Below are 13,427 nucleotides of genomic sequence, written 5' to 3'. Positions count from 1 at the left end.
AAATTAATAAATATAACATCTTAGCTAGTAATGTTAACAACATAAACTATATTTTATACATACTTGATCCTGTATCATGTTACAATTATATTTACTAAAATTTACAAATACTAGTTACTTGTCTTGGACTACTACTCAAAATTAAATTAAATTAAATTCCATACTAATTAAGAAGGATCAATCCATCGTTTATTTGGAATTTGTGTGGCCTACATTTATTGAAAGGGATGAGGAAAAGTCCCAACAAGTTATATATTCCATATGTATCAATCGGACTAGATCAATTGAGATAAAATATCAACTAACTTGATAGCAATACCACCCACTTCAATCCATTATAATATTAAGAGCAAAAAAATAGAGATGGTAGAGAATTCAAGGAAGGATACTAGAGATTTGTAGGTCTAGTCTTGATTCTAGCAGGAACACGTTTTAAAGGTACCTACTAACCAACACCTTTGTTATTGTAGTATAATTTGTTTATTGGCTTTCTCAATCAACTTAATGTTCTAGATTGACTAGGTATCACATGGATTATTATAGATATGAGATGTTAAGATTTTAGGTACAAAAGGAGTATCTTTTATGAATTTTAAACTTAAACAAATTGTAGTCATATAGTTAGTAATGGAGTATTGAAAATCTATATGAACTAGAATATTAAAAATTATGATCTGATGGAATTAGAATGTACAAAATTTTATGTTAGTGACTCTGCTTTTTAAATATTATTATGGGTACTTATAAATTATAATAGTGAGCATAGGAGTTTAGCTAAGAAAATGATTCTGAGTTCATGCGAGTGAATTAATCATATGTGTGAATTGATAGGCAATTAAAAATAAATAAATGGCATGTGGCAGTACCAATATTAACATACTAAAATCTTATAAGACGTAATTTGCTAAACGAAAAAGTTTAAATATGAAATGATAGTATAAACTTGTGTGGACATCTATATTTAGAATGTAGAAGGGAAATAGAAACCGATTTTGGAGTCCATATTTTTCAACCGGGATAGTGGGAATTTTGAGTAATAAAATTCGTGTGTTACTAACAATTTGGAATTGAAAGTCATAGTAATATATGGTAATATAACTAATTCGTTAATATAAATTCATGAAACTATTTAGATAGAAACAAACACATAAGAAACATATGATAACACTAATTAAATAAAGGATATTACATACTCCCTATTTGAATGCGTTTTGTGCTCATACGTGTCTATTCATTAGACTTGGCTCGGTGATCGCATTCTTTGGTGGATTTTGTTGCCTTTGGAGTTTCGTCATACAACATAAGGTACGGATATTCTAGGTGGTTCTAGGATCGCTTCGGTAAATCTTTCCTCTCCAAACTTTGTTTCGAATTGTATAAGTATGATTGTATGACATGCTTGTTTAAAATTATTTGTTTATTAGTCTTTGAAATGTGTTAAGGTGTTCCTCATTTAATGATGTACTAACGATTTTGGATGTTTGTTGATTGAGGAATCATAGTATTTTTGGTATTTGGAAATTGTGTCAAAACCGTGTCTTAAAACCTCAACCAAAACAGTCCGAAATTCAGCCCAAAATTCTGCTAAAAAATTGTCGCGAAAAGCCCTGAAAGTGTCGCTAAATAGCCTGAAAGTGTCGCGAAACACCCTGAAACTGTTGCAAAAGTGCTGTCTGGAAACTTTCACGAATTCAGCTCTTGAAAACAGTCCCGGACAGCCCGAAAACAGCCCTGAAAATGTTGGAAACGTCCCGGTAAAGAACGTGTGTGTGTGTGACGAGTGGTACGGTGATTCGTATCGAGTGTCCCTCATTCCACGTGGCTTTACATGTCCCGTTTAGTCCCGTTTAAGTTGTTAATATGTAAAGGGCTAAAGTATTATGTAACATGACTCGTGACAAAAGTTAGACCGAATGGTTGGGTTGACACGTGATTTTTTTTTAAAATAATACGACATACAATGTTATATACATTTTAAGTGTTTGGTCAAGCGTAAAATATTTAAGTCAACTCGTTATTTCTTTTTAAAACATATTTTAAAGTCCATTAGTCACTTTAAAAGTATTTGAACATTTATAATTAATAAGTCGGTTAAAACGGTTTCTTAAAATATGCCTAAGAGTAACCTATCCATGGAGGTCCCGTGGGCGCATTATTGTGACACCGATAATGTGGCATCTACCGTAGCGATGTATTTGTTTATATCTACGGCGTCTCCTTTTGATTACCCGGTAGTTGGTACGAGCTCTTTATTATTATATTTTGATAGGAGGCGTATGGATCGATCCTAGGATTTTGTTTTGACGGTGTATGTTCATCGTAGTGTCATACGAAACGTCACCGATATGGATGATCAGTGGAGTAGCTACCCTATGATTTCATTTTGATACTTTGTTACATATTTATTTTGACTCTTAGTGCATTATTTTATGAAATTTGCATCATGATATATGGTATTGTGGATCTATACATATTCGCGCTTTGTTTTGCAACTAAGTTATTTTGAAAATAATTTCGTTTTGAATATAAATTTTGCATGTCATACTATACTCCGTTATTCGTTATATCCGTTCACTGGACTTTGGCTCAGTCGTATTCTTTGTTTTCCTTCTTATACGACAGGTATTCAAGGGGGCGTTGGGAACGAGGGAAGAGTGTAGAGTGGAGTGAACTTAGCACCTTGCCATAGAGATTTCCTTCAAGATTTAGTAGCTTATTTTAGTTTAGTAGTACTTTTGAATAAGTTTGTCAACTTTGGTTTAGACTATGGTTTGAATTCGAATAAGAATAACGCTCATTTATCTTTTAGGTTACCTTTATCTATAAGTATGGGCATTCGTAAGATTAGGGTCTTTACATATGGTATCAGAGCTTAGGTTCCTTCTTGTAGAAACTTAAGTCCTAAGTTATGGCCTGTGAGATTTGGGTAGACTTTTGGGTTAGGATTTTCCTTCCGCTATATTATTCTAATTCCACTTTGAATATTCTATTTTATTCTTCGTACTAATCGTAACCGTTATATCCTCATCTCATTCATAGATGGCACTGAAAAGAAAAGGAATGTCTGAGGAAGAAGTAGAAAATAAGATTAACCAAACTATCACGAATTTGTTACCCAACATTGTAGCTCAAGCTATCGACGTGATGTGTAAGCAAGGTGGTGAGACTTTTAAGCATGAACAAGAGGATGAATATAAGGAGGATAAAACTGTAACGGGAGATGCTATTCATGTTTGACTAGGACGGTTTCAAAAACAACGTCCTTTGTCATTCAGCACTGCTAGTACTCCTGTGGAAGCTGAGAATTGGATCACTCACATTGAGAAGATATACCGAGTGCTTGGTTGTGAAGAGAGGTTTTGGGTGCCATTGGCTTTTTATAAACTAGAGGGGGATGCTCAGCGTTGGTGGATAGCTTTGAGACAAGCGAAAGGGGGTATCGATTTTGAGGATTCATTAGATTGGGTTGATTTCAAAGAGTTTTTTTTTTCGTCAGTACTTTTCTGAGGTGGAGAAAGAGGCTGTGATTCGGGAGTATGCGAATATTAAGCAAGGGAATGACGAGTCTATTAATGATTTCACTAAGAGGTTTTTGAGGCTTGTGGGTTTGATTGGGGCTGCTGCTGGGTCTTCTGAGGACCAAGCCCGTAAGTACAAATGGGCTGTTCATGGGCTTTACTGCTCTAAAATGATTAATCTGAAATGTTTTGATGTCGCTGAGGAAGCCGATTATGCTCGAAATTTGGAGATGGAGCGAGCCGAGTATTTGGCTACTAAAAATGACGATGGTAAGAACAAGAGGGTTAAGATTGCACAACCACTACGATCTGTGCCTGCACCGACTACCAAACAGGGTCAACAATTTGGGAACCAAGGGTATCGTGGTAATAATTGGAATAATAGAGGAAATCAGGTAAGGATTGACAACGGAAAAATAATAATAATCGTGGTCAATTACAAGTGTACCGTCCCCAAGGGCAACAAAAGGGTAACGGAAATGGTGGTGTTGCTGCCAATGCACCTTGTGGGACTTGTGGAAAGAATCATCCGGGAAGAGTTTGTTATCGTAGCGCGGGTTCATGTTTTGCTTGTGGAGAGGTTGGTCACTTAGCTAAGGATTGCAAGAATCCTAGACCTGGGTTTGTTCCGAGGGTTCCTCCGCCAGCTCCTGGTGGACGCGTCTTTGCCATGACTGCTGCTCAGGCTGCTGACGCTACAGGTATATTTCGATCCCTATTCATTTTAAAAATATTTCCTTTGAGTTATTTGTTCATTTCTTCTTGATATTATTAGGTACTATTACTGGTCATGTATTTGTACACCATCGTGCCCTCTTCGTTCTGTTTGATTCTGGCTCTACGCACTCGATTGTGTCTGTTAAGAGCTCAAAATATTTGAAAGTGTCTCCAACTTGGTTGTCTACTCCGTTTACGATCTCTACCCCAATGGGCAGTATTGAAATTATAGATCGTGTGTTTCGAAACTGTTGTTTGGAATTTAATGACTGCATGTTTCCCGCAAATCTCTTTTCTATGACCATGCATGACTTTGACATTATTCTTGGCATGGATTGGTTATCTCGCCATCACGCGAATATCGATTGTTATTCTAAGAGGATTTTGTTTGGAAATCATTTTATACCCGATTGTGTCTTTAATGGTGATCTTCCCGTGAAATCTATTAAGGTTATCTCAGCGCTTAAGGCGTAAAAGCTCATTTCACATGGTTGTGTTGGTTATTTAGCTTCGATTCAGAATTTGTCTGTCGAGAGTCCTTCGCTTGAAAATATTGATGTTGTTCGAGAGTTTCCCGATGTATTTCCTGACGAATTGCAAGGTTTGCCTCCAGTTCGTGAAGTTGAATTTTCGATTGATTTGATTCCTGGTTCCCAACCGATATCAAAAGCTCCTTATCGTATGGCACCACTCGAGTTGCAAGAACTCAAAGAGCAATTGCAAGAATTGATAGATTGTGGTTTTATTCGACCAAGTGTGTCCCCTTGGGGTGCGCCGGTTTTGTTTGTCAAGAAGAAGGATGGTAGCATGAGACTTTGCATTGATTATTGCGAGTTAAATTGTATTACTATTCAAAACCGTTATCCGCTACCGCGTATTGATGATTTGTTTGATCAACTGCAAGGTTCGAAGTATTTTTCTAAAATCGATCTTAGGTCTGGGTATCATCAGCTCCGTGTTAAAGAAGAGGATATCCCTAAGACTGCTTTCCGCACTCGTTATGGGCACTATGAGTTTTTAGTGATGTCGTTTGGATTAACTAATGCTCCTGCGGTTTTCATGGATCTAATGAACCGTGTGTTCCATGAGTATTTGGATAAGTTTGTGATCGTATTCATTGATGATATCTTAGTATTCTCAAAGAGTAAAGAAGAGCATGAGAATCATCTTCGTGTTGTACTTGAAACCCTCCGAAGTAAGAAATTGTTTGCGAAGTTCTCTAAATGTGAATTCTGGTTGCAAAGAGTTGCCTTCTTGGGTCATGTTGTATCGGCTGAGGGTATAATGATGGATCCGGCGAAAGTTGAGGCTATTACAAATTGGTCAAGACCTACTTCCGTTGTTGAGGTTTAAAGTTTTCTTGGTTTAGCTGGTTATTATCGAAGATTTGTTGAAGGTTTTTCAACGATTGCTTTGCCGCTTACCAAGTTGTTGAGGAAAGGGGAAAATTTTGTGTGGACCGATGAATGACAAAAAAGTTTCGATGAGTTAAAGAAAAGACTTGTATCCGCTCCTATTCTTGCATTGCCGTCAGGAAGTGGGGGTTTTCAAATCTATAGTGATGCTTCTAAGCATGGGTTGGGTTGTGTTTTGATGCAACACGGTAAGGTAATTGCTTATGCCTCGAGGCAGTTGAAACCCTATGAGGTTAATTACCTTACTCATGATTTGGAGTTAGCTGATGTGATTTTTGCGTTGAAAGTATGGAGGCATTATCTTTATGGAGAAACTTGTGATATTTTCACCTATCACAAGAGTCTCAAATACATATTCATGCAAAAAGAGATAAATATGAGACAACGAAGGTGGCTTGAGTTATTGAAGGATTATGATGCAAACATTCAATACCATCCGGGTAAAGCGAATGAGGTAGCTGACGCTTTGAGTAGAAAGACTTTTGGTTGTATCTCATGTTTGGTTACTCACATTCGAGAATTCAAAAGACTTGATATGGGTTTGAGTAAAAGGGGAGCATCGGGGATGTTGGCAAATTTAAAACTCGAGTTCGATTTAATTTCAAGAATAAAAGAGGCTCAATTGGATGATGGTGATTTGTGGATAGTGTTTCAAAATTTGAAAGAGGGTAAAGTGAAAGAGTTCAGAGAAGATGATGATGGGGTTATTTGGTATGGGAATCGATTGTGTGTTCCTAATGATGATGCTATTCGTGAGGCTCTGTTATCCGAAGCTCACAGCTCACCTTTTTCTGTACATCCTGGTTCGACCAAAATGTATCAGGATTTAAAGCAGCACTTTTGGTGGAGTGGCATGAAGAAAGACGTTGCTAGATATGTTGCGAAGTGCCTTACTTGTCAACAAGTAAAGATCGAGCACCAACGTGCTAGTGGTTTGTTGCAGCCGCTGGACATTCCCGTGTAGAAGTGGGATGATATCTCAATGGATTTCGTTTGTGGGTTACCAAAGACTAGTAAAAGGCATGATGCTATTTGGGTGGTGATTGATAGATTAACCAAATCGGCTCATTTCTTGCCCAAATCGGCTCATTGATAGATTAACCAAATCGGCTCATTGATAGACTATTCGGTAAGTAAGCTATCCGAGCTTTTTCAGCAAGAAATTGTGAGATTACACGGGGTTCCTTCGTCCATCGTATCCGATCGTGATCCTCGGTTTACATCTAGATTTTGGAAGGGGTTACACAAAGCTTGGGGTACGCGATTAAAGCTTAGTACTGCTTTTCATCCACAAACTGATGGATAGTCTGAGCGTACGATACAGATCTTGGAAGACATGCTTCGAGCGTGTGCCCTAGATTAGAAGGGAAATTGGGATGAGTACTTATGTTTGGTGGAATTTGCTTATAATAATAGTGGGCAGGCTTGTATCCGTATGGCGCCTTTTGAGATGCTCTATGGTCGGAAGTGTAGAGCGCCAGTTTGTTGGAATGAAACGAGTGAAAAATTGATTGAAGGACCTGAGTTGGTTAGAGTGACTAATGAAAAGGTCGCTATAGCTACGAATCGACTGAAGGAAGCCCAATCGATACAGAAAGTGTATGCTGATAAGCATCGACATCCGTTAGAGTTTGTGGTGGGTGATAAGGTGTTTTTAAAGGTGTCACCTTGGAAGGGTATACGACGTTTTGGTTTGAAAGGAAAGCTCAGTCCTCGATATATTGGACCGTTTGAGATATTGGATCGAGTTGGTGAAGTATCTTATCGTTTAGCATTACCGCCACAGTTATCTCATGTTCATAACGTATTTCACGTATCGCAGTTGCGGGGTTATAACTATCATCCATTGCACGTGGTGCAATATCCTTTTTCTGAAATTCGAGCTGATCTTTCTTATGTTGAGGAGCCCGAGGCTATTATAGAGGAGAGAGTAACTCGTAAAAGCTCCACTCCTTTCGTTAAAGTACAATGGAAGAATCATTCTGCTAGCAAGGCCACTTGGGAACTCGAGGAAACCATGCGGGCCGAGCACCCTCATTTGTTTGCTAATTGGTGCGTTTCGATTCTATAACTTCTTTCAATTTCGTGGACGAAATTTTTTTAAGTAGGAGGAGTTGTAATATCCTATAAAACTAAAATAATATAAAACTCATATTTAGTGTTTAATCATTTGTTACATACAAATTATAATAACTCAAACTAGAATAATTAAAATACATAATATTAATACATAAGTAATATTTGGAAATTGTGTCAAAACCGTGTCTTAAAACCTCAACCAAAACAGTCCAAAATTCAGCCCAAAATTCTGCTCAGAAACTGTCGCGAAAAGCCCTGAAAGTGTCGCTAAATAGCCTGAAAGTGTCGCGAAACACCCTGAAACTGTCGCGAAAGTGCTGTCTGGAAACTATCACGGATTCAGCTCTTGAATACAGTCCCGTACAGCCCGAAAACAGCCCTGAAAATGTTGGAAACGTCCCGGTAAAGAACGTGTGTGTGTGTGTGTGATGAGTGGTACGGTGATTCGTATCGAGTATCCCTCATTCCACGTGGCTTTACATGTCCCGTTTAGTCCTGTTTAAGTTGTTAATATGTAAAGGGCTAAAGTATTATGTAACATGACTCGTGACAAAAGTTAGACCGAATGGTTGGGTTGACACGTGATTTTTTTTAAAATAATACGACATACAATGTTATATACATTTTAAGTGTTTGGTCAAGCGTAAAATATTTAAGTCAACTCGTTATTTCTTTTTAAAACATATTTTAAAGTCCATTAGTCACTTTAAAAATATTTGAACATTTATAATTAATAAGTCGGTTAAAACGATTTCTTAAAATATGCCTAAGAGTAACCTATCCATGGAGGTCCCGTGGGCGCATTATTGTGACACTAATAATGTGGCATCGACCGTAGCGATGTATTTGTTTATATCTACGGCGTCTCCTTTTGATTACCCGGCAGTTGGTACGAGCTCTTTATTATTATATTTTGATAGGAGGCGTATGGATCGATCCTAGGATTTTGTTTTGACGGTGTACGTTCATCGTAGTGTCATACGAAACATCACCGATATGGATGATTAGTGGAGTAGCTACCCTATGATTTCATTTTGATACTTTGTTACATATTTATTTTGACTCTCAGTGCATTATTTTATGAAATTTGCATCATGATATATGGTATTGTGGATCTATACATATTCGCGCTTTGTTTTGCAACTAAGTTAGTTTGAAAATAAGTTCGTTTTGAATATAAATTTTGCATGTCATACTATACTCCGTTATTCGTTATATCCGTTCACTGGGCTTTGGCTCAGTCGTATTCTTTGTTTTCCTTCTTATACGACAGGTAATCAAGGGGGCGTTGGGAACGAGGGAAGAGTGTAGAGTGGAGTGAACTTAGCACCTTGCCATAGAGATTTCCTTCAAGATTTAGTAGCTTATTTTGGTTTAGTAGTACTTTTGAATAAGTTTGTCAACTTTGGTTTGGACTATGGTTTGAATTCGAATAAGAATAACGCTCATTTATCTTTTAAGTTACCTTTATCTATAAGTATGGGCATTCGTAAGATTAGGGTCTTTACATTGGTAGCCTAAGAATTGGTGTTTATTATAATTGCCACCAATTGACGCGAATCCTAAAAATAGATCTATGGGCTTTGACACGCCCCAGTCAGAGAATTTGAACTATTTTAGTACTTCGATATTTATATATGGGGATATTCTAGATGCATTTGTTAATGTCGGTTACCAGGTGTTCAACCATATAAATGATTTTTATGCAGATTGCATGTTATTGAAAGATGAAATCTTGTGGTCTATTATTACAATTTGATATATAGGTTAAACCTATAACTCACCAACATTTTTGTTGATATTTAAAGCATGTTTATTCTCATGTGATTATTAAGAGCTTCCGCTGTTGCATGCTAATTTATGGACAAGAGTTGGAGTCAGCATGCTTGTATAATATTGTTTAAAAACTGCATTCTAAGACATATATATTATTGTGTAATATTATTGTAAACCATTATGTAATGGTCGTGTGAAAACGCTATATTTTAGATTATCATTATTTGATAATCGTCGTAATATTTTAAAGGTTATGGTTTGTTTTAAAAATCGAATGCAGTCTTTGAAAAACGTCTCATATAGAGGTCAAAACCTAGCAACGAAATCAATTAATATGGAACTTTATAATCGATATGAACGGGACATTTCAGTTGGTATCCGAGCGTTGGTCTTAGAGAACCAGCAAATTGCATTAGTGTGTCTTACCGAGTTTGTTAGGATGCATTAGTGAGTCTGGACTTCGACCGTGTTTTCTTTAAAAACGATTGCTTAACACTTTTTATTGGAAACTATATATTATTAACATGTAAATATTATGTGATATATTAATCTCTTAACGTGTTTGATATTGTGTGATAGATGTCTACCTCTAGTACAAATCCCATCGACTCACCTAATAATAATGAAGAGTCGAATATATTTTGGGAAGATTCACAAATTCCCGAGAAAGAACCGGAAGAGGAAGAACCGGAAGAGGAAGAACGGAAGAGGAGGAACCGGAAGAGGAGGAACCGGAAGAGGAGGAACCGGAAGAAGAAGAGGTTTCGGAGAATGAAATATTAATACCTACAGTAAAACAATTAAATAAAAGAAGATCCTCAACCAATGGTCCAAAATTAAAAATGGTCAATGGTTTTTCCGCCGAGGAAGCAAAATATTGGTAAGATTACCAATTTTCCGATGAATCGGATCCCGATGAGGATTCGATGATGTTATAGAAATTACCTCGACCCAATTTATTAAAGCAAAAGAAATTAATAAGGGAAAAGGTATAAAAATAGAGAAACCTGATTCCAACCCCGATGAACTTTATATGTATCGGCAACATCCGTATTTCCTAAATTGTAACAATAACCCGGGAACCTCTAAACCACCAGGTTTTTCTAAACCATTGTGAAAAACGACGGCTCGTATTAGAAGAACACCATATATCCCTAGAAAATTAGGAAAACGAACCAAGTCCGAAGAAGAAGAAACCAGTGATTCAGATTAGAGGGTTGTAATCATGTTGTGTATTATATGTATTGTAGTGTGCTTGTACTTTTATTTTCTATGTAAAAATTGCTTGTATTGTTTGTTAATTATCTTTTACGAATCTAATCCTTGTCTATTTTACAGTATAAAAACAAAATGGATGTTAAGGGTAGACAACCGAATATTTTTGAAGACCTACCAGATGATATGATTGAGGAAATCTTGTCTAGAGTCTGTCAGAATTCATCAGCACATTTAGTTATGGCGAAATTAACTTGTCAAACATTTGAAAGACTTTTCAGAAATGCCTTAGTTTATAAAAGGCTTTCCTTTGATAGGTGGGGTATATCACATTGGGGAGACCGTAAGTTACGCCGTATTTTCTTTAAAGCGTTAAATGCGGGGAACCCAAATGCAATTTTACGCTACAGGTTAAGAACCTATTTTGACTCAACATATCCCAACATATGATTTCGTGAGTTAGAAAGAGCTTCTAACATGCAACATAAAGAAGAATGTTATACTTATGGGTTAGTGATGTTCGCTTCTTTCCAAAGTGAGAAAAAGAACATCGGATTACAACTTTTAAATAAAACCTTCCCACAAGTGACAGATTCAGTAGTTGGGGTGAGAAACAAAGTTTTTAGATTATTACGGGGCTGTTGAACATTACGAAATCCTCGTCCTTTTGACAACATTACAACATGCTGCCTAGCCAATGGTCATAACGGTTACTTTCCACAAGACCAAGGATGGGAAGTCGTCTTAGTAAAACCAGAATGCATGACTTGTTTCTGGACTTATGAATTACGTGTCTTTATTGCCTTTGCTGAACAACTTGCGTATTAATTAGAATTACCTTTATAGCTGCCGAGTAGCAAAGTTATTATGTGTTATATTTCATCCTATATGTATAATAAGTGGTATTGTATGTTTGTAAAATATTGTATAAAAGTTTGAACGCGAAATATTATTGTAATAAGTTTTTCATATAGAATCGTAGTAGTTGAATTGTATAATTGCTAAAACTATAAAATGCTAATATGAAGAAAAAGCTTTTATAAATAAGTTCATATTATGCTACGAAATACTATTAAATACTCTTAAATTCTATATGATTAACTCAATTTTTTTGGCTATTTTTGAAGGAAATAGCACCGACGACTCGTCAGAACTTGAACATGAGTGAGGAAGACTTCCATGTTTTCCTTGCTGCGAACATAGCCGCAGTGCAGGCTGCAATGCAAAATAACAACAATAAGTCTGGTTCTAGAAGTGGAACTAATTCCACAAGAAATCGTGTAGGATGCTCCTACAAAGAATTCACTGCCTGCAAACCTTTGGAATTCGATGGAACCGAGGGTCCAATCGGATTAAAACGGTGGACTGAAAAGGTTGAATCGGTGTTTGCCATAAGTAAATGTACTGAAGAAGACAAAGTAAAGTACGCTACGCATACCTTCACAGGTACTGAGTTAACATGGTGGAACACCTACCTCGAGCAGGTGGGACAAGATGTTGCTTACGCACTACCGTGGTCAGCATTCAAGCATTTGATGAACGAGCAGTATCGTCCCAGAAACGAGGTCAATAAGCTCAAGGTAGAGCTTAGAGGGTTAAAAACACAAGGATTTGATATTACCACGTACAAACGATGATTCACAGAGTTGTGCCTATTATGTCCGGGAGCGTTTGAAGATGAAGAAGAGAAAATCGACGCATTTGTAAAAGGGTTACCAGAAAGGATTCAAGAAGATGTGAGTTCACACGAGCCCGCCTCCATACAAAAAGCAAGTCGAATGGCTCATAAACTCATAAATCAGATTGAGGGAAGAATTAAAGAGCAGGCGGCCGAAGAAGCCAACACGAAACAAGTCAAGAGGAAGTGGGAAGAAAACAGTGACAAGAGTCACCAACAAAACAACAGTAACTATCGCTTCAACAACCAACACAGCAATCACAACTACAATCGCCCCTTTTTTTTGCAAAAACAAACGCAACAACAACTATCCTAACAACAACAACAAAAACCATAATAACCGTCCTAACAACAATAACAATCGCAACAACAACCAAATCAATAACAACAATGGCAACAACAATCTAAACAATAAATGTCTAAGGTGTGGAGGGTAACATCCAGATAAGTTCTGTGTAGTAGTGTGTACCAAGTGTAATAGAACCGGACATAGTGTAACGAAGTGTGATGTCTATGGACCAAAGGCATATAAAAATAACAGAATAAATAATTCCATTATTTGTTACGGATGCGGAAAGCCGGGCCATTTCAGCAAAGCATGCCCTAATCAAGGGAATAATAATGGGCAAGGCTGCGGATGAGTCTTCAACATTAATTCGGCAGAAGCGCAGGAAGACCCGGATCTTGTTACGGGTACGTTTCTTATTGATGATAAATCTGCTTATGTTTTATTTGATTCGGGTGCGGATAGAAGCTATATGAGTAGAGATTTTTGTGCCAAATTAAATTGTCCATTAATGCCTTTGGATAATAAATTTTTACTCGAATTAGAAAACGGTAAACTAATTACAGCAGATAAAGTATGTCGGGATAGAGAAATTAAACTGGTTGACGAAACATTTAAAATTGATTTAATACCAGTCGAGTTAGGGAGTTTTGATGTAATAATTGGCATGGACTGGTTGAAAAAGGTGAGAGCAGAAGTCGTTTGTTACAAAAATGCGATTCGCATTGTGCGTGAAAAAGGAA

At 37.0% G+C, this 13,427-nt stretch overlaps 1 protein-coding gene across 1 annotated transcript; it reads left to right on the top strand.

The window, feature by feature from the left end:
* Positions 1 to 7,085: 7,085 nt before the first annotated feature.
* LOC139853408 (uncharacterized) lies at positions 7,086 to 7,721 on the top strand. Its single transcript, XM_071842803.1, has one exon. The coding sequence runs from the start codon at positions 7,086 to 7,088 to the stop codon at positions 7,719 to 7,721; it is 636 nt and encodes a 211-aa protein (XP_071698904.1).
* Positions 7,722 to 13,427: the final 5,706 nt, after the last annotated feature.

The sequence above is a fragment of the Rutidosis leptorrhynchoides genome, chromosome 1 (genome assembly GCF_046630445.1).
Source record: "Rutidosis leptorrhynchoides isolate AG116_Rl617_1_P2 chromosome 1, CSIRO_AGI_Rlap_v1, whole genome shotgun sequence".
In the NCBI taxonomy this organism is placed as follows: Eukaryota; Viridiplantae; Streptophyta; class Magnoliopsida; order Asterales; family Asteraceae; genus Rutidosis; species Rutidosis leptorrhynchoides.
The sequence above is the reverse complement of the archived record's forward strand: the minus strand, read 5'-3'. Positions and strand labels throughout refer to the sequence as shown.